The following is a 20,363-nucleotide window of genomic DNA, read 5'->3' on the forward strand; positions in this document are numbered from 1 at the left end:
GCAAGACCTTGCTTCAAAAAGAAAAAGAAAAAAAAAAAAGGAAAAGACGCGGTGGTTCCACGAGTGGTGGCTAGGACCCATAATCCCAACACTTTAGGAGGTCGAGGAGGGAAACAGCTTGAGGCCAGTAGTTGGACACCAGACTGGGCAACTGTAGTGAGACCCTCGCCTTAAAAAAAAAAAAAAGAAAGAAAATTAGCCGGGTGCGGTAGTGCACACCTGTGGTTTCCAGTTACTCTGGAGGTTGAGGCGGGAGGATCGCTTGAGCCCGGGAGGTCAAGGCTGCAGTGAGCTATGGATTGCGCCACTACACTCTAGCTTCGGAGACAGGTGAGACCCCCATCTCTAAAAAGATAAAAGAAAAGAGGCAGTAGTGAATGCAAGGAAGGATGGTAGCCCATGACCAGCAGAAGCCAAACAGACTTTAAGGCAGCATTCCGTTCTCCACACCCATGCCGGAAGCTTTCCTGCCACGCAAGCCTTCCGAGCATGCTAACTCGCCCCAAGCAGCTCCCATCCCGCAGCATCCACTGCAGCCGCTGAGGAGAGTGGCGCAGCGCAGAAACCAGTGCCCAAGTGGGCGAAGCGGTCCGTGGGAGTCACGTGGGCGGGAGGCCCAGCCAGGAATCCCAGGACTGCTGAGGCCTTCGCGCCCCCGGCCTCGCCCCGCCCGCCCGCGCGCGCGCGCGCGCCCCGAGGGCCACGCCCGTGACGTCGGCGGAGCGCGGCAGGGGGCGGGGCGCGGGCCGGAGTGGGCGGGGCGAGCAGTCGCGGCTGAATCGGGCGCCGCAACGAGCCGCGCATTCCAGTGAGTCCACGTGACGCGGCCGCGAGGCCTGAGGTAAACAACCGCGGCCCCGCCTCCCGGGCCTCCGCGCGCACCGCGCTCCTCCTCGCCAGCGGGACGCGCTCCAACGGGGCGGGCGGCTTCCTCCGTGAGTCCCCCGCGGCCGCCGCGGGCCGGAGCAGCTGCAGCGGGCGCGGCGCCCCGGGTCTGCGGGCCGAGCGCACCGGCAGGGGTCGAGCTCGCGTCCCGTCCCCGCCCCCCCGCGCTGTGGCGCAGCAGGAATTTGGCCGGGACCCGGGCCCTATTCGCGGCTGCCGACGCGCGGCGGCCGGCGCCCTTTCGCTCATCTCTATTCTGGGGCCGTTGGGTCACCGCGCTCCGCCGGCCCCCTCCCGCGGGCCCGGAGGGTGTGTCCCCCGCTCCGGGGCTCGCCGCGCCTATAAGGGGCCGAGCGGCGGGCAGGGACATGCAGCTCTACAGCAGCGTCTGCACCCACTACCCAGCCGGGGCCCCGGGTCCCACGGCCGCCGCCCCCGCGCCACCCGCCGCCGCTACCCCCTTCAAGGTCTCGCTGCAGCCCCCGGGAGCCGCCGGCGCCGCGCCCGAGCCCGAGACCGGTGAGTGCCAGCCCGCCGCGGCCGCCGAGCACCGGGAAGCCGCCGCTGTCCCCGCCGCCAAGATGCCCGCCTTCTCCTCCTGCTTCGAGGTGGTGTCCGGGGCCGCCGCGCCCGCCTCCGCTGCCGCCGCCGCCGGCCCGCCCGGCTCGTCCTGCAAGCCGCCGCTGCCGCCGCACTACACATCCACCGCACAGATCACCGTGCGGGCCCTGGGCGCCGACAGGCTCCTGCTGCACGGGCCCGAGCCCGTTCCCGGCGCCGCGGGCTCCGCCGCTGCCCCGCGCGGCCGCTGCCTCCTGCTGGCCCCGGCGCCCGCAGCCCCGGTCCCGCCGCGGCGGGGCTCCTCGGCCTGGCTCCTGGAGGAGCTGCTGCGACCCGACTGTCCCGAGCCCGCGGGCTTGGACTCGACACGGGAGGGGCCCGATCGGAACTTCCGACTGAGCGAGCACCGCCAGGCCCTGGCCGCCGCCAAGCACCGAGGCCCCCCGTCGACCCCGGGGAGCACCGATCCCGGCCCCGGTCCGTGGGGCGAAGAGCACTTGGCGGAGAGGGGCCCCAGGGCATGGGAGAGGGGCGGCGACAGCTGCGACGCGCCCGGTGGGGACGCGGCGCGGAGGCCCGACCCAGAGGCCGAGGCACCCCCTGCCCGGGGCATCGAGGCCGCCCCGAGCACCGCGGCGGAGCCGGTGATCGTCTCCAGGTCGGATCCCAGAGACGAGAAGCTGGCCCTGTACCTGGCCGAGGTGGAGAAGCAGGACAAGTACCTGCGGCAGAGGAATAAATACCGATTCCACATCATTCCAGACGGCAACTGCCTCTACCGAGCTGTCAGCAAGACGGTGTACGGGGACCAGAGCCTGCATCGGGAGCTGAGGGAGCAGACGGTGCACTACATCGCCGACCATCTCGACCACTTCAACCCCCTGATTGAGGGTGACGTGGGGGAGTTTATCATCGCTGCTGCCCAAGACGGGGCGTGGGCCGGGTACCCGGAGTTGCTGGCCATGGGGCAGATGCTGAATGTGAATATCCATTTAACTACTGGAGGGAGGCTGGAGAGTCCCACGGTGTCTACCATGATTCATTATTTGGGCCCAGAGGATTCCCTGAGGCCTAGTATTTGGCTCAGTTGGCTCAGTAACGGACACTATGATGCTGTATTTGATCACTCCTATCCTAACCCAGAGTACGACAACTGGTGCAAACAAACTCAAGTGCAAAGGAAACGCGACGAAGAACTTGCCAAATCTATGGCCATATCCTTGTCTAAAATGTATATTGAACAAAATGCATGCTCTTGAAATGTCTCAAAACCTTACACCCTGGGAATAATTGCATATATAACTTGTGTTTGGAGAATCACATGAACTTTAATCAGGGTAATAGCACTTTCAAACTTGCTAGTAGATTTTACTGTAGGTGTAATGCCTTAATCATCTTTTTGAATGTTCTCTCAGAGCTGAAGGTTGCTGGGCACCTAAATGATGTTTCATGATAGCTTTGGGTGATTTTACTGCTATTTATAATTTGCTGTGTAAAGTGAGCACTACTTAATTTGCAAGCTGATTTCTCACAGTGTAAATTTGTTCATTCCTGGTAGTCTATTTTCTATAAAAATGTATTTTTGCACAACATTTTTAAAAACTGGTGTACCTTCATCTATGACGTGTTCCATTTTGACAAACAGCTTTCAGGCGTAAATCCAGAGAAGTGCTTTATATGAAATGTATTATTTTGAATAGAGTTTGTGATTTGGTAGTTATTTTATGTTGTTGACATTTGAATTTCACAATTCTTAGATAATTATTTCAAATGGATATTGATGTATTCTTGTTACCAGATGTTTGGCCCATTCCATTTTGATGAAACAGAGCTGTTGTTTTGGAAGTCATTGTTTTTCTAGAAATGGCGAATCTTTTAAAGAAAATTACTTAATGGAAAGTTGTGGGAAGGTTTTTTTTGTGTTTTTTTTTTTTTGGTTTTGTTTTGTTTTTCCTCTTTTAACGGATAGTACCAGGTCTTACTTGAATGAAAGTCTGACATTTGCTGATGGCAGAATGATTATTCTGTACCCTGGTTGATGTGTAGAGTAGATTGTCTGGTGCTCTCGGTTGTTTTTATTTACATTTGTCATTTTGTTGTAAGAGAATGTTAACATGGTATAAAACTCTGTGACAAGGTAAGCCTCCTGCTTTATGTAACTTCTTGGATCCAGCTAAGAGATTTATAAACTAATGGCATAAATGTCTGGAGCCAACCTTGGCAGTTATAGTAGAAGAACACTGTCTTAATATTTCTTTACATTCTTTCAAAAGGCAAAATAGGATTGCCCTGTATTAATGTAGAAATGTCTGTAAACAGAGCTTGTATGGTTTGCTGGGTCAAACAATGTTTCCAACTTAAAATCTATCTCATTGCCACTTTAACGACTTTTAGTCATATTTATTAAGTAATGCAGTTTGTACTTTTTTTATTTTGTAACATTTTGTGATTTTTTTGTACAAAACTGTGTTTGTACAATAGAGCAATTCCCAGCTGATGGAATGAATGAATAAAATGCAAAATTATACTTTTACAATGCCTTTTTGGATAGAGTGGTTTTTAAATTGTGATGTTTGTAGGAAAGTTTCTTGCACGTATGCATGTACACAATTTTTTTTTCCATAAAGATGCCACAGCAATAGAGAGGTTTCCTAAATTCTCCCATGAAGAGGATAGGCTAATCATGAGTAATTTGAAAGGATAAGTCTGAATAAAATATAATTTATTTTATAAGTGGAGTAATCCAAGAAATTGCTCTCATTATTTCTAATTATAATTTCTGTCTACAGTTATATCTGTACCTATTGGCTAATGAAAAAGGAAGTGCAAGTTTTGTGTCAGCCAGCAGAATGTCTAATTAAATGTCATACTTTTGTATTCCACTCAACTCTCAGTATTGAGTTTAAGGTTTTAAAGAGTAACCAAAGAGATGCCCTAATTTTTGTCTAGTCTGGCCTCTTGAGACCACGGGAATCTGTTTTAAGATGTTGAAAAGTGCATGCTATAGTTTGAATATATGTGTCCCACCACCGCAAATTCATGTGTTAATCCCCATTATGGTGGTATTAAGAGGTTGGGCTTTTGGGGAAGTGATTCAAGGCATGAGCGCTCTGTCTTCATGAATGGATTAATTAGTGCCTTTTATAAAAAGGTCTGGAAGCAGCTAGCTTAGGCCCATTTTGCTCTTCTGTTGTTCTGCCACAGGAGGACACCTAGGTGGTGTCATCTGTGAGGAAGGGGCCTTCGCCTGATGTGGAACCTGCGAGCGCCTTGATCTTGGGCTTCCCAGCCTCCAGACTGTGAGAAATACAAATTTCTGTTCTTTATAAATTATAGATATTTTGTTGCAGTAGCACAAATGGACTAAGTTGGTGCACCTGTGTGTATAATGTTGGGTATGTTTAATGCATAAGAAAAGCAGCTATTTTGGATATTTTACTTTTCAGTTAGTCATTTAGATATCACAGTCATAGACACAACTGAACTTGATTGAGTTCATTGGTTAACCACATTCTTGGAAGGATGCTGTTGAATATCAAGGAAAGAATTTGTCAACGGTTTAAATGTTTACTAATCACAGATCTCTGGATTTTTGTGTAGGTAAGTTTTGCTTCATGGCTTCAGTAAGTAATTTGGGAAGAAAGACATTCTGTTATTTGAATTACCTGGCTACCCCTTTTCTCCACTTTATTTAGAGCTGTATAACATTTGGAGATGCTTAAAATTTTATACAAGTATGAGTAGAACACACAAGAATTCCTAAAAAGCCTTCTGTAAGCCTATTACTGTTTTAGGTAGCTTCCTCTGTGTTCTGTTTCATTTTCAAATTAGGATTCCAAGTCCTGATGTCTTTTTCTTCTCTTTTTTCTTATGTTTTTATTGAGACAGGGTCTCCCTCTGTCACCTAGGCTGGAGGGCAAATGGCACAGTCATGGCTCACTGCAGCCTCAACCTCAGAGCTCAAGTGATTCTCCCACCTCAGCCTCCTAAGTAACTGGGGCTACAACAGTCATCCAGCATCACACCCAGCTAATTTTTAAAAAAAATTTTTAGTAGAGATGTAGTCTCACTATGTTGCCCAGGCTAGTCTTAAATTGCTGAGCTTAAGTAATCCTCCCGCCTCAGCCTCCCAAAGTGGTGGGATTGCAGGCATAAGTCACCATGCCCAGTCCTGTTTTTAAATTTAATTTTAAAATTTTGTTTATTATTTTTGAGACAGGGTGTTGTCGTGTCCCCCAGGCTGGAGTGCAGTGGCACAATCATGGCTTACTACAGCCTCTACCTCCTGGGCTCAAGTTAGCCTCTCACCTTGGCTACTGAGTAGCTGGGACTACAGGCATGTACCATGCTCAGCTAATTTTTTTATTATTCATAGAGATCGGGGGCGGTGGCGGGGGGGGGGTTCTCCCTGTGTTGCCCAGGCTGGTCTTGAACTCCTGGCCTCAGGCAATCCTCCCACCTCAGCCTCCCAAAGTGCTGGGATTACAGGTGTGAATCACCACACTCAGCCTTGAAGAAGAAAATGTGGAGATAATTTCATTACTTTGTTCAAGTTTATCTTACGTGCTTTTTCTCTTCGTAAAAAATAAGTTAAACTTACACAATTTTTTTCCAAGTTTTGCATTTTGAGAATCATTAGCGCTTTACCATGACATTTAGTGCTCATGTGGAAGAAGGGCATTAGGGAAGAAAAATAGATTGTAATCCTTTGGACATTTGATAATTTGATATGTAGGTAAATGGACTGGATAAATTCAAGTATGTAGAATGTTCACATTAAATAGACAGTTATTTGTTACATCCTAAGTCCAGACGTCATTTTTTTTGTACATCCCTAGAGTGTCTATAACTATCTCAAAGAGGCACTGAGAAACTAGATGACATTTAATTCAGTTTGATTTCCCAAATTTACTAAGCTCAATAGGCACATTCCCTGTTGAATCCCTGGATTCAAACCCAAGTACCTAGCAGAGCGTGTGCTCAGTAAATTGCTTTTTTCTTTTTTTTTTTTTTTAGAGAGAGTCTTGCTTTGTCGCCCAACCTGGAGTGCAAGTTTGTGGTCTTGGCTCAGTGCAACCTCTGCCTCCTGGGTTCAAGCAGTTCTCCTGCCTCAGCCTCCCGAGTAGCTGGGATTACAGGTGCCCGCCACCACGCCCAAGTAATTTTTTGTATTTTTATTTATTATTTATTTATTTATTTATTTGAGATGGAGTCTCGCTCTCACCCAGGCTGAAGTGCAGTGGCATGATCTTGGCTCACTGCAACCTCCGCCTCCTGGGTTCAAGTGATTCTCCTGCCTCAGCCTCCTGAATAGCTGGGACTACACATGCGTGCCACCACGCCCAGCTAATTTTTTTTTTTTTTGTATTTTTAGTAGAGATGAGGTTTCAACATGTCAGTCAGGATGGCCTCGATCCCCTGACCTTGTGATCCGCCTGCCTTGGCCTCCCAAAGTGCTGGGATTACAGAGGTGAGCCACTGTGACTGGCCTTGTATTTTTAATATTAGAGACGAGGTTTTGCCATGTTGGCCAGGCTGCTTTCCAACTCCTGACCTTGAGTGATCCACCCACCTCGGCCTCTCAAAGTGCTAGGATTACAGGCATGAGTCGCTACGCCCCTTCATTCAAACTTTTGAATGAAGGAATTGATTGAAGGGAAATGGAGCTTTCGAAAATATTTAGTTGGAGGATGTGAAATTAAATGAAAATAACTTGACTCTAAACGTACTGGGAATTATTAATGACAAAGTAATTATGCGCGTTTTAAACTCAAATAATAGAAAAAGATATTGCAGTATTGAATTCTATAACTGACAAAATGGTTTTTGAAACCAAAAATGAGAATTCATTGATTTTATCTTTGTTATCTTCCAAACATCTTGAGAAACCAGGTCAACTGTAATTATTTAAAAATAGAACTTCACTAATCTGCTGTGATCTTGAAGGTGTTGTCTTCTCCAAAATGACTTGCTCTGTTTTGCTTTGGGGGTCACTGCCATCCCACATCCAGTCTCTAGCAATTCCTAGTGTGACTGTTTTCTGTGTAGCCTGATTGAGAAGGAAATGTTGAACAGATTTCAAGCATGAGTTACGACTGCTGTGTTCAATAATACTGGCTGCATGCTTATGTCATTGGTCAGTGGGACCAAGGCAAGTAGTGTAAATCAGATCAGAACAGCTGTTGGAAAAAAATGTATTTCTTCCTGTTTTAAATTAGGTCAATGGCAATGATCTGTGAGTAAAGGTCAGGGAGAGTTCACTGTCATCAGTTAACTTACAGTAAAACCTTATCTAGCCTTGTTTCTCACAATTGAATTTTCTAAATAATTGAACAGTTCCTTTTTGTGTAAAATATGAAACAAAAGGCCGGGCACGGTGGCTCACGCTTGTAATCCCAGCACTTTGGGAGGCCGAGGTGACGGATCACAAGGTCAGGAGATCAAGACCAGCCTGGCTAACATTGGTGAAACACCGTCTCTAATAAAAATAGAAAAATTAGCTGGGCGTGGTGGCAGGTGCCTGTAGTCCCAGCTACTAGGGGGGCTGAGGCAGCAGAATCGCTTGAACCCGGGAGGTTGAGGTTGCAGTGAGTTGAGATCACACCATTGTGCTCCAGCCTGGGCAACAAGAGCGAAAGTCCGTCTCAAAAAAAAAAAAAAAAAAAGTAATTTATGGTGTACTGATTTTTCTTTATAAAATAACTGAATATGAGGCCGGGCACAGTGGCTCACGCCTGTAATCCCAGCACTTTGGGAGGCCAAGGTGGGCATATCACAAGGTCAGGAGTTTGAGACCAGCCTGGCCAATATGGTGAAACCCCGCCTCTACTAAAAAATACAAAAATTAGCCAGGCGTGGTGGCTCACACCTGTAGTCCCAGCTACTTGGGAGGCTGAGGCAGGAGAATCGCTGGAACCCCGGGGGGCGGAGGCTGCAGTGAGCCGAGATAGCGCAACTGCACTCCAGTCTGGGCAACAGGGCGAGACTCCATCTCAAAAAAAACAAAAAAAACTAAATATGGTTTAATCCTTTAGTGCTTGCAGATGGCTGAAATGTGACAGTTCATTTGTACTTAAAGGGATCTCAGAGTGCCGGGACTTTTTTTTTTTTTTTTAATTTGTTTCAAGGTGGGATCTCACTCTGTTGCCCAGGCTGGAGTGCAGTGGCATGATCATGGCTCACTGCAGCCTTGAATTCCCAGGCTCAAGCGATCCTTCCATCTCAACATCCTGAGTAGCTGGAACCACAGGTGCATGCCACCATCCCACGCCTCTCCCTGGCTAATTTTTTAATTATTATTTTTGGTAGAGATGGGGTCTCAAACTCCTGAGCTCAAGTGATCCTCACCCTTCAGCCTCCCAGAGTGCTTGGTTTACTGGCCTGAGCCACCATGCCCAGCTAGTGCTGGGAATTTTATCTTTGTGATTATACTTTTCCTGTCTACTTCCTCACATTATAAAAGCTCTTACCATTGTCACTTTCCAACCTCAATTCCCACTATGATTTTCTATGTTCAGTTAGAGACACTAATCAATGTGCTTGTCAGAATTGACTCTAAAATCATAAGAAATGGGTTTCTCTTTTTTAAATAACACAACCTGTCCTACTAGAAATGAGTTTCTAATTCAGAACTGTGATGCTCTGCTGTGAATAATGTGTTTAAGCTTTAGTTTTTGGTGAACGAGAGTGCTTTTTTGCTGCTCGCGTTGTCTTCTTTTTTCATTGTTTAGTGGTATCCTGGATTTGTCTGATTAAGGGATCTCTGAGTGTGTGCAGTGGCATATTCAGAAAACAAATGGGTTGGCTATATTAAATCTCAAAATTGGAGCTGATTTGTCATGGCCTAGTTAATATTTTGTTTCCTCCCTACCATATATAATCCTTCATAGTGTGTCCCTGCCATTGTCTTTCTTGTATTTATACTTTTTTTCTTTTTTTTTAAGAGCTAGGGTCTTGACCTGTCACCCAGGCTGGAGTGTGGTGGCATGATCATAGCTCATTGCAGCCTTAAACTCCTGGGCTTAAGCAATCGTCCTGCTTCAGCCTGTTGAGTAGCTGGCATTATGTTGCCCATGCTGGTCTTGATTTCCTGGACTCAAGCAATCTTCCTATCTGGGCCTCCTGAGTTGCTGGGATTAGGCATGAGCCACTGTTCCCAGCCTGTTTATAAATTTTTAATTATGTCATTTTTGAGATAGGGTCTTGCTCTTTGTCACCCAAGATGGAGTGCAGTGGTGCAGTCACAGTTCATTGCAGCCTTAACCTCCTGGGATCAAGCAGTTCTCCTACCTCAAGCCTCTGGAGTAGCTGGGACCACAGGTGTGGGCCACCACATCTGGCTAATTTTTTTTTTTCTTTTGTAGAGATGGGGTCTCATTATGTTGTCCTGGCTGGTTTTGAACTTCTGGCCTCTAGCAGTCCACCCACCTTGACTTCCCAAAGTGCTGGGATTACAGGCATGAGCCATCATGGCTGACATATATATATTTAAATATAGAGACAGGGTCTCACTGTGTTGCCCAGGCTGGTCTTAAACTCTTGGCCTCAAGCAATCCTCCCACCTCAGCCTACCAAGTCACTGGAATGACAGGTGTGAGCCACCACACCTAGCTTGTTTATACATTTTTTTATTAGTTTTCTGGTCCACAAAGCTGCGGTAATTACAAGGGAATTCAAATATTAGGTCCTCATGCAGACTCCAAATCAAAGTGTGCACAGATGGGTCCAGTACAGGTCTGACAGTTATCTTTGAATTTTCTCTCCCTAATTCTTCTTTAATGTGTGTATATGTTATATCTACATAGGTAAGAAAATTAGTCTTCCTCCTGAACTTCCTTTTTCATTGGAGTAAAATATTTTTTCTCATATTGATTAGTGTTTAATAGAGTTAGTAAATACCCTGCGTTAATATGCTGACAAGTAGATTTTGACAATTTGAAAAAAGCAAAGGATGAATTAATTCCTGTGGGGTCTATGAATTTTATATTTTAAAGCAGTTAAAGTAGGGGAAAAAACCTACACACACACGACATTTTATACTTGAAACTGGAATTATTTTAGCAAGTGAGGATGCCAAGTAGAATGTCAGTGTATAGAGATTTAGCCTTAATGATATATGCTTGAAGTAATGATTGAGTCTAAACAAATGTTCCACCTAGATTAGAGGTTGTTTGAATAATTTTAGGGATGGACAATGTAGTTGTATTTCTTAGCTTATAGGTACGAAAAGCTGGTGTGCAAAATAGGTACTTGTGAAGGGAATTTATACCAATGTGTCATGTGACACTTCTGCAGTCCATTTGTAAAATAAATTCAAATAAGGCTTTCAGTTCTGATGATAAACAGGAAACATTCACGCTTTTTGTTTCTTACAGTGAAATATGAGCTACACTAGTGATGTAATAGGAACAAAAGAAGAAGGAAATGCCACAATTAAGTGGACAAATGCAGTCAGGAAATTCTTAGCTGTTACTTTGCTACCTTTGCCATCTTGCTGAAAAGCACTGACTAGACCTAAAGGGAATAAACAGTTAATGCTTTTGCTGTTTACTAAATCTAAACAATGCTCATGTCTCCATAAACAGTGGGTACAGAAACCTCAGTAACTGCTTAAACAGAATTCTAGGGCAAAGAAGAGAGAGATTTAAGATGTATGTTAAACTTGTCAATATAAAGTCGTTCTCTGACTGATTTTTCATTACCAGTTCCCTCCTTCCTTCCTTCCTTCCTTCCTTCCTTCCTTTCTTTCTTTCTTTCTTTCTTTCTTTCTTTCTTTCTTTCTTTCTTTCTTTCTTTCTTTCTTTCTTTCTTTCTTTCTTTCTGTCTCTCTCTCTTTCTCTCTCTCTCTTTCTTTCTTTTTCTTTTTTTTTAATTTTTTTTGATGTAGTCTTGCTCTGTTGCCCAGGCTGGAGTGCAGTGGTGCAATTTCGGCTCACTGAAACCTTTGCCTCCCAGGTTCAAGCAATTCTTCTGCCTCAACTTCCCAAGTAGTTGGGATTACAAGCATCTGCCAACACACCTGGCTAATTTGCGTGTGTGTGTGTGTGTTTGTGTGTGTTTTTAGTAGAGATAAGTTTCATCATGTTGGCCAGGCTGGTCTCGAACACCTGACCTTTGGTGATCTGCCTAACTCAGCCTTCCAAAGTTGGGATTCCAGGTGTGAGCCACCCCACCTGGTCCCTGTTCATTTTCTTGATCATGACTGTAGGCAGAAGCTAGTACTGCTCAGAATGTGATTTGCCGCGATGGCTCTACTGATTAGGAAGGCAGCGTGACCTTGCAAGCATAGATAGTACAGTTGTGTTAGGCCAAGCTGCTATAACAAAAAGTTTCTTTCTTTCTCACTTAACTCTTCCAAGGGGAGCAGTGCAGTCAGAAGGGCAGCTCTGCCCCCCAGGGACTGTCACCATCTGCACAATGACAGTCTGTAGTCATATCTGGTCTGATGAGAGGGAGCAGAGTACACATGCTGAGGTGGCGTCTGTCACTTCTGCTCTCTCCAGAACATGTCACATGCAGCACATCCAACTGGAAAATACCATCCAGACAGTTCCCAAGAAGAGGGAAAAATGGAGTTTGGCATAAAAATCACAGTCTTCTTTAACTTCATTTATTAGAAATGGTTTAGATCTTGCTCCTGCAAAGTAAAAATGAAAAAAAAAGTTACTAAAATAAAAAACAAAAAAGAAATGGTTTACAGCATACACACACACGCGCGCGCACACACACACACACACGTTTAAAATAAAATATCTGCATATATTTTTAGAAACAGGATCTCGATATGTCACCCAGGCTGGAGTGCAGTGGCACAATCATGGCTCAACCGCCTGAACTTCCTAGCTCAAATGTTCCTCCCACCTTAGCCTCCTGAGCAGCTGGGACTACAGGCACGAACCACCACATCTGGCTAATTTTCTTTCTTTCTTTTTTTTTTTTTTTTGAGATGGAGTCTCGCTCTGTCACCCAGGCTGGAGTGCAGTGGTGAGATCTTGGCTCACTGCAACCTCTGCCTCCCAGGTTCAAGCGATTCTCTTGACTCAGTCTCCCAAGTAGCTGGGATTACAGGCGCCTGCCATTTCACCTGGCTACATCTGGCTAATTAAAATTTTTTTTTTATTTTTGTAGAGATGGGGTTTTACTATGTTTCCCAGGGTGGTCTTGAACTCCTGGCCTCAAGCAATCCTCCTGCCTTGGCCTCCCAAAGTGCTAGGATTGCAGGTATGAGCCACTGCACCTGGCCATAAAATATCTTTAAGAAGAAAAATTTGTCATAATATTGAAGTATCTGGGAATAAAGTGAATAAAATACACATTAACTCATTTCCCATGACAAAGATATAAAAAGATACAAAAGTAGAATTAACTGTTGCAATAATTTAGGATTCCACTTCCCATCAGCTTCTCAACAGGTGTACACAGCTGCTGAACCTTCTATATTTTGATAAGGCTACTATTTTTCTATTTCCTTTCCTTTTTTTTTTTTTTTGAGACAGAGTCTCGCTCTGTCGCCCTGGCTGGAGTGCAGGGACGTGATCTCGGCTCTGCAACCTCTGCCTCTTGGGTTCAAGCGATTCTCCTGCCTCAGCCTCCCACATAAGTAGGCCTACAGGTGCATGCCACCACACCTGGCTAATTTTTTGTGTTTTAGTAGAGAGGAGGTTTCACTGTGTTAGCCAGGATGGTCTCGATCTCCTGACCTCAGGTGATCCACCCGCCTCGGCCTCCCAAAGTGCTGGGATTACAGGCGTGAGCCACCGCACCCGGGCATTCCTTTTCATTCTTTTTTTTTTTTTCGAGATGGAGTTTCACTCTTGTCACCCAGGCTGGGGTGCAATGGTGCGATCTTGGCTTACTGCAACCTCTGCCTCCTGGGTTCAAGTGATTCTCCTGCCTCAGCCTCCCAAGTAGCTAGGATTACAGGCACGTGCCACCATGCCCAGCTAATTTTTGTATTTTTAGTAGAGGAGACGGGGTTTCACCATGTTGGCCAAGATGTTCTCGATTTCCTGCCTTGTGATCCGCCCGCCTGGGCCCCCAAAACTGCTGAGATTACAGGCATGAGCCACCGCACCCAGCCTCCTTTCCATTCTTACTCGTTCTTTAGTATATCAGAAACATCTTGAAAGTCTGGCCTTCAACACAAACCCTGGTTTTCTTTGGAAAGAACAATACGTAAAAACTTTTCCTTTTTAGGTTTCACAGATTTCGCTTCTTTAGGCTCTTGCTGGTCTTCTTCCTCTTTCTCTATTTTTAAATTTCCTTCTTTTCCACTGCCCTTCTTGTTTTTCTTTTAGAATAATTGTATGTCATCTGCTCTGCTTAAAATTAGATGTTCCTCTGTAATATTTACTAATTCAGCCATTTTACTTTACTAACTTACTAAGTCTTTAAAAGTAAATGACTAAGCCTCACCCCAGTTCTTGAAAAAGGAAAGGAAAAAACAAACAAACAAACAAAAAAGCCCAGCCCATTGTAGTGGGCTAGAAGCTCCATATAAGGGTTATAGTTTGGATTTAAGGATGAGGCCAATCCTCTGAAATTAAAGAATCATCATAAATGGGTCAGAGCAGGGAAGGGTAAAGATAGCCCACCCCAAGAAAGGGCCACTAACATCCTTGTTGAGGAGAAGGGGACTTCCTAGTGTAGTCAGAGGAGCTATACTACAAGCACAACTTTCATAGGAGTTAATCAGAGTAATTAATGTGAAGAAAGTTGTAACTCATCCAAACAGTATACTACTACAGCAATGCACTGGCAGAAGAAACGGGCCGTGAGTGGTCTGCATGAAGCCTAGAACCAAGAGAGCCCAGGAAGAATATCTCGGTCACTGCGACTCTCATTTTATCTAGATGGGAAGGTACCCTGGGCTAGCCCCACCAATGTGCTGAATAGTTAAGAACAATATAAGGAAATGCTTTTTGGAAGTAGGAAGTAAATATTCATTCAACAAATATTGACTGCCTGGAGGATAGTAGGCACTATGCCAAGCCCTATGTAACTCTTAAGCTATGTGGTATTAGATGCTTAGTAATTGGAGGCTATAATGATCATATCTTGCTCCCAAATTATTTTACTCATGAGAGAGGTCTTTGTAGTCAAGTTGGTTGGGATTCAAAATGTGGCTAAAGCACTTAGTACAAGGATACTTGTTCTGTTTTGTTTTGTTTTTGTGACAGAGTCTTGCTCTGTTGCCCAGGCTGGAGTGCAGTGGTATGATCTTGGCTCACTGCAACCTCCCCCTCCCAGGCTCAAGCGATTGACCTGCCTCAGCTTCTGGAGTAGCTGGGACTACAGGCATCCGCCACCACGCCCAGCTAATTTTTTTTTGTATTTTTAGTAGAGCCAGGTTTTCACCATGTTGCCGAGGCTGGTTTCAAACTCCTGACCTCATGTGATCTGCCTGCCTCGGCCTCCCCAAATGCTAGGATTACAGGCATGAGCCACCCTGCCCAGCCCATACTTGTATTAGGTATACACTGTACGAGTATATGTAAGTTAGGTAAGTACAAACTTATCTAACTTAGGTAAGTTAGTTAATATCTTTAACCCAGCTTCATCATTTGAATAATGGAAATAGTTATTGAAACTCTATTTCAGAAGGTGATTATAAAGATTGTATTAGAGATAACATTATAATGAATACATGTCAAACAGAGAGTTAGTATTCAGTAAATGTCAGCTACTTCTATAATTATTATCTCTAGAATTACAAGACTAATTTATATGCTTTTAACCTGGTTTATAGCTTTGCCTTCAGGTCAATCCTGAACTTCTGTTTTATGGTTATTCTAATTTCAGATTACTTTTAATATTGATTGTTAGACTGGTGTTAAATCAAACTAAATTTTGGCTCTAGAGGCCTCCATACCAATTCTGTGTAACAAACTGCAATCTAACTCAGTATGTAAACAAATTGAAAGCCTAATTTATAAGTATGGTTTTGTAACAAATAGCTGAGACTCAGCCAATCAGAGCAGCCGAGCTTCAGCCAATCATACGTGGTTAACTGTTTAAACCAGGTTCAAATAAGGCTGCACTGAGTTGCAACCAATGGAGCTGTTTCTGTACCTCATTTCCTTTTCTCTGTCCATTAATGTTGTTTGACTACTTGTTGGTTGTAATGACAGAGTCTTACATGTTCTGATTTTGGGGCCTGCCCCCTTCATGAATCATTCTTTGCTCAGTTAAGCTCTGTTTATTTAATTTGTCTCAAGTTTTTATTTTAACGCTGGCATAGTACTTTATCATTATGTATGAATAGGTTTTGCTTTTCTTTATTCATGCAAATATTTTATCTTAATATTTTTGCAATGGTGTATTTAATATCAAGATTTTATTTCAAAATATGAAAATTATAGGTACTTTTGAAAACAGTATTGACAAGTTTCCATTTTGAACATTTATTTATATTTTCCTTCATTGATAGTTTCAACTGGCCTAAAAATGTCAAAACCATGTTTAGTGCAAGAACAGAAAACCAAACACCGCATGTTCGCACTTATACGTGGAGGCTAAATGTTGGGTACTCATGGACATAAAGATGGTGACAGCAGACACTAGGGACCACTGGTGGGGAGGGAGAGGGAGGGGAGAGGAAGGGTTGACTAACTAAATACTGGGTGCTGTGCTCACTACTTGGGTGAGGGATTGTTTATACCCAAACTGCAGCATCATGTAATGTACCCGTGTAACAAACCTGCACAAGTACCGCCTGAATCTAAAATAAAAGTTGAAATGATTTAAAAAAAAAAAATGTTCAGAATGGACACTTTTTTTTTTTTTTTTTAAGAGGCAGGGTCTTACTCTGTCACTCAGGCTGAAGTGCAGTGGCGTGATCATAGCTCACTGCAGCCTTGAACTCCTGGGCTTGAACGATCCTTCTGTCTCAGCCACCCAAGTATCTGTGACTACAGGCATGTACCACCATGCCTGGATAATTTCATTATTAAGATTGTGCTTATTATTTTTGTAGAAATAGGTTCTTGTTATGTTGCCTAAGCTGGTGTCAAACTTCTGGCCTCAAGTGATCCTCTCATCTCAGCCTCCCCAAAGTTCTGGGGTTATAGGCATGAGCCACAGCACCTGGCCTGTTCCCCTGTTTTGCTTTTAAAATCTTGCTTCTAACAAAGGCCCAATGAGCTGATATCCAAGGTTACTTGGTTTTGAGTTTTCCAGGCAACTGTCCTCATTTTGACTCAAGAAAACTCGTTAAATTATGTCTTGTGCCACAGCCTCTTCCTTTTAGGTTGACAAAAACTCAGCTTTAATTTTGTCAGTAGAACAGAAGAAAAATCTTTCTTCCTTTCATCCTTCTGGATTCCTGGCTGAGTCTTTGTAACAAAAGAGATTAGTAAGAGGAAAACCAAGTGAGATTTGTTAACATAGTTAGAGTAGGTAGTTAGGCAGACATGAGCAGGACAGGAGAGCCACCCACCCCCACGCCCTAGGAGTGTCAGGTGACCATAGGTGATGGTCAGGCCATTGTTAAACTGTCTCTGTAAAATAACACTTGGTCACAGCCAGTGCCAGGGAAGACAGTCTCCCAGTAGACAGAACACACCTGAAGCTGATGATGAGCAGCTTCCTGATAAGATCTCAGAAGTTGGACTAGTGGGCTCACACATGCACACTAAGAGGCAAAATGGCAGAGTTCAGCTGGTATACGACCTTCCTCTAGGAATGCTCAACTGTTAACTGGTAAGAGAAAAATACCTGGAATGAACATGTGCACAACTTTAGTAAACACACCGTGCATGTGGCCCTTCCCAAGTGCTGGCAGGCCATTGCATATGCAGACAGCCCACCCCAAGGGAAAAATCAGGGGAGGAGAAATGAAAACCCTGAAACCATGCCAATGTATAAAATCTCAAGTCAAGGGCTGGAGGGGGCACTTGGATCATTCAAGTTACTGTCTTGGCCCTCTTCCAAGTTGAAATTTACTTCCTTTCATTCCTGCTCTAAAACTTTATAATAAACTCTCACTCCTGTTCTAAAACTTGCCCCAGTTTCTCCCTCTGCCTTGAAACTACTTCTGCCCTGTGGCTGAATTCTTTCCTCCAAGGAGGCAAGGATTGAGTTCGCTGTAGACCTGTTGGATTTGCCACTGGTAACAACATGTGTATTTGCACATGTAACACAAGGAAATACCCAGAAATGAGTAACTCAAAGGAGTGTTTAGAATTTAGGCTTATAGGGCCAGGTGCGGTGGTTCATGTCTGTAATCCCAGCACTTTGGGAGGCCGAGATGGGAGGATCATGAGGTCAGGAGATTGAAACCATCCTGGCTAAAATGGTGAAACCCCACCTCCACTAAAAATACAAAAATTAGCCGGGCATGGTGGCATGCACCTACAGTCCCAGCTACTCAGGAGGCTGAGGCTGGAGAATCGCTTGAAACCAGGAGGTGAAGGTTGCAGTGAGCCGAGATCCTGCCACTCCACTCCAGCCTGGGTGACACAGTGAGACTCCATCTAAAAAAAACAAAACAAAAACAAAAAAATAGAATTTAGGCTTATATATGGTTAAATTATGTTAAAGCTGACTCCTTTTATTTTTTAACTTTGGACTAAAAGTTCTCCAAAAATAGGGAACTATAACCTAACTGGATATGTAAACAGACTGTAACCTACTCTTGAGCCAGTCACAGAGTTTTGGCCAATCACTGATGGCCAATTGTTCAAACCGTGCTCAAATAAGACAAATAGGTTGTTACTAACGTGGCTGTTTTTGTACCTCACTTCCATTTTCTGTATGTCACTTTCCTTTTTCTGTCCATAAATATTATCCCACCATGTGACAGTAAACAGGGTTGCTCTGAACCTGTTCTGGTTCTTAGAGCTGCCCAATTGGGGAATCATTCTTTACTCAGTCAAACTCTTTTAAATTTACTTTGTCTGAAGTTTTTCTTTTAATAATACTGACAAAGGAAAAGTGATTTGGGGCCTCTGAGCAGTGGAGGCAAGTTTTGGGAAGGTGACCAGGAAAGGTATAGTAAACAAGGGTAAGATTTGTTATGCAGATTTAAGGCAGTGCATTCTCCATTGACAAGTTATCCTTCTCCTCCTGGTACAGAGAGAGAGGCACCCTTAAAATGGAGATTCCCGTTATAGATGTAAATTCCCCTTACAAAAAAAAAAACTTATGCTCTGTCCTCAGAGCTTCTCTGTGTTTGCTGTTTCTCAAAATAATCAGCTCAAAATTATCTTTATGTTAAAGAGGATTTGGGATGGCATATTTAGCCTCCTACATTACTCTTAGGACAAATAAATACTCGTTTTTCACATTTCACTGCCAAAAGGAAGCATACAATGATATTCTTGGTATTAAGAAAGCATTATAATTTTCAGGGCAATGAAAACCTCCCAGATAGAGACCATTAGTTTCACTAGGGTATGGATGTCTGTGTGTGTGTGTGTGTGTGTGTGTGTGTGTGTGTGTGTGTGTGCGCGCGCGCACACGCACACGCACAGAAAATGGCCCCATGAGATTTAGCACTGAAGTGGGAAATGGGCATTATATTTTTGAGCCTCCCCAGGTAGGTTTAGGAAAGCTTGAACTAAGGAAGACCTTATGACTCTCAGTGAGTGAGCAAATTCTCTGTGAAATATAGAAAGATTAGGAGAGATAAGATGACGAATAAGAAGTATGATGAAAATTCATAAAATCATAAATATTATGAATAGTATTAACATAACCATAATAGGTTTGTTGCCTGATACATACAGCAAGTCAATTCATCAAGACACTGGGTTGCAGCAGAGAAACAGGTTTAATCATAGGGTCAGTGAACCAAGAGATGGGGAGAAACCTCAAGTCTATCTCCCCAAGGAATTTGAGGTTAGAGTTTCTAAGGGTTTTGGAGTGGGCCAAAGTGTGGGAATCATTGATGGGTTGAAGAACACAGGGCATCATGGAACAGGGAGATGAGGAAGTTGTATTCTCATGCTGATTCCATTCCTCTGTGTGAGTCTTCAAACTGGTTGCTGGAATTCATGGATCTGAAAAACATCTTAAGCAATCCTTAAACAAAAGCCTTATGATTCTAATATCAGAGATCCTGTCTATAGGAACAATGAGGATGCAAATCAATTCTTACAGTCTTATGACCCTAATGTCAGAGATCCTAGCTATAAAAACAACAGGGTTGCAGATGGTCAGGATCTAGTGGTACGTGACTTTTAGCAACAAGGAAGTGAGCTAGAGTGCAGTCTGATGAATGCTTAATTATAACTATATTTCTGTCCAGAACCCCGAGTGCAATTCTTGCCAACCCCATGTGGTGGTTTCATGAACATGGATGTCCTCATCGGATGAGAAATACCAAGATGAAATAAATTTGTTCAATTTGACTCTTGTACATGTAAATAAGTCCATATTTACACATGTATATATATGCAGAGAAGATAGTGAATTCTGAGCATTGTAGAACCTTCCAGGGGAGGAGCCAATTGCCAGGTCCTAACAGCTGCCCTTGGCCACCTCTCCAATGCTACTGAAGACAACATTATGGGGAAGGTCAGCTTCACTCTGCTTCTTAAAGATGAAGAGTGGGGAATTATTCAGAATTCTTTAGGATGCAAATGGCAGAAACTTCATGGAAACTGGCTTTGTAAGAACAAACAAAATAAGGATTGGAAATCTATTGATCCAAGTTGCTGAGTGGGATCCTGGCATAGCTTACAGAGTGGAAGAGAAAACTACAGGAACCAAGACCTCAGGGCTTAGAATCAGGTTGATATAGTTTGAGTATCTGTCCCCTCCAAATCTCCTGTTGAAATTTGATCCCAAAATGTTGTAGGTGAGGCCTAGTGGTGAAACCGCCTTTGCAAAACTATGACTGAGACAGTGAGAGATCTAACTTAACCGACTCCATCTTGCTTCTAACTTCCAAGCTGTCCTTGTTCATTCCTGGGCGT

The 20,363-nt window shown here is 44.2% G+C and overlaps 1 protein-coding gene across 1 annotated transcript; it reads left to right on the plus strand.

Annotated features, from left to right (window-relative positions):
* Nucleotides 1-823: 823 nt before the first annotated feature.
* OTUD1 (OTU deubiquitinase 1) lies at nt 824-3,982 on the plus strand. Its single transcript, XM_054436440.2, has one exon. It carries the CDS (start codon nt 1,254-1,256, stop codon nt 2,703-2,705), a length of 1,452 nt encoding a protein of 483 aa, XP_054292415.1. The 5' UTR covers nt 824-1,253; the 3' UTR covers nt 2,706-3,982.
* Nucleotides 3,983-20,363: the final 16,381 nt, after the last annotated feature.

Source organism: Pongo pygmaeus, chromosome 8, assembly GCF_028885625.2.
Source record: "Pongo pygmaeus isolate AG05252 chromosome 8, NHGRI_mPonPyg2-v2.0_pri, whole genome shotgun sequence".
In the NCBI taxonomy this organism is placed as follows: domain Eukaryota; kingdom Metazoa; phylum Chordata; class Mammalia; order Primates; family Hominidae; genus Pongo; species Pongo pygmaeus.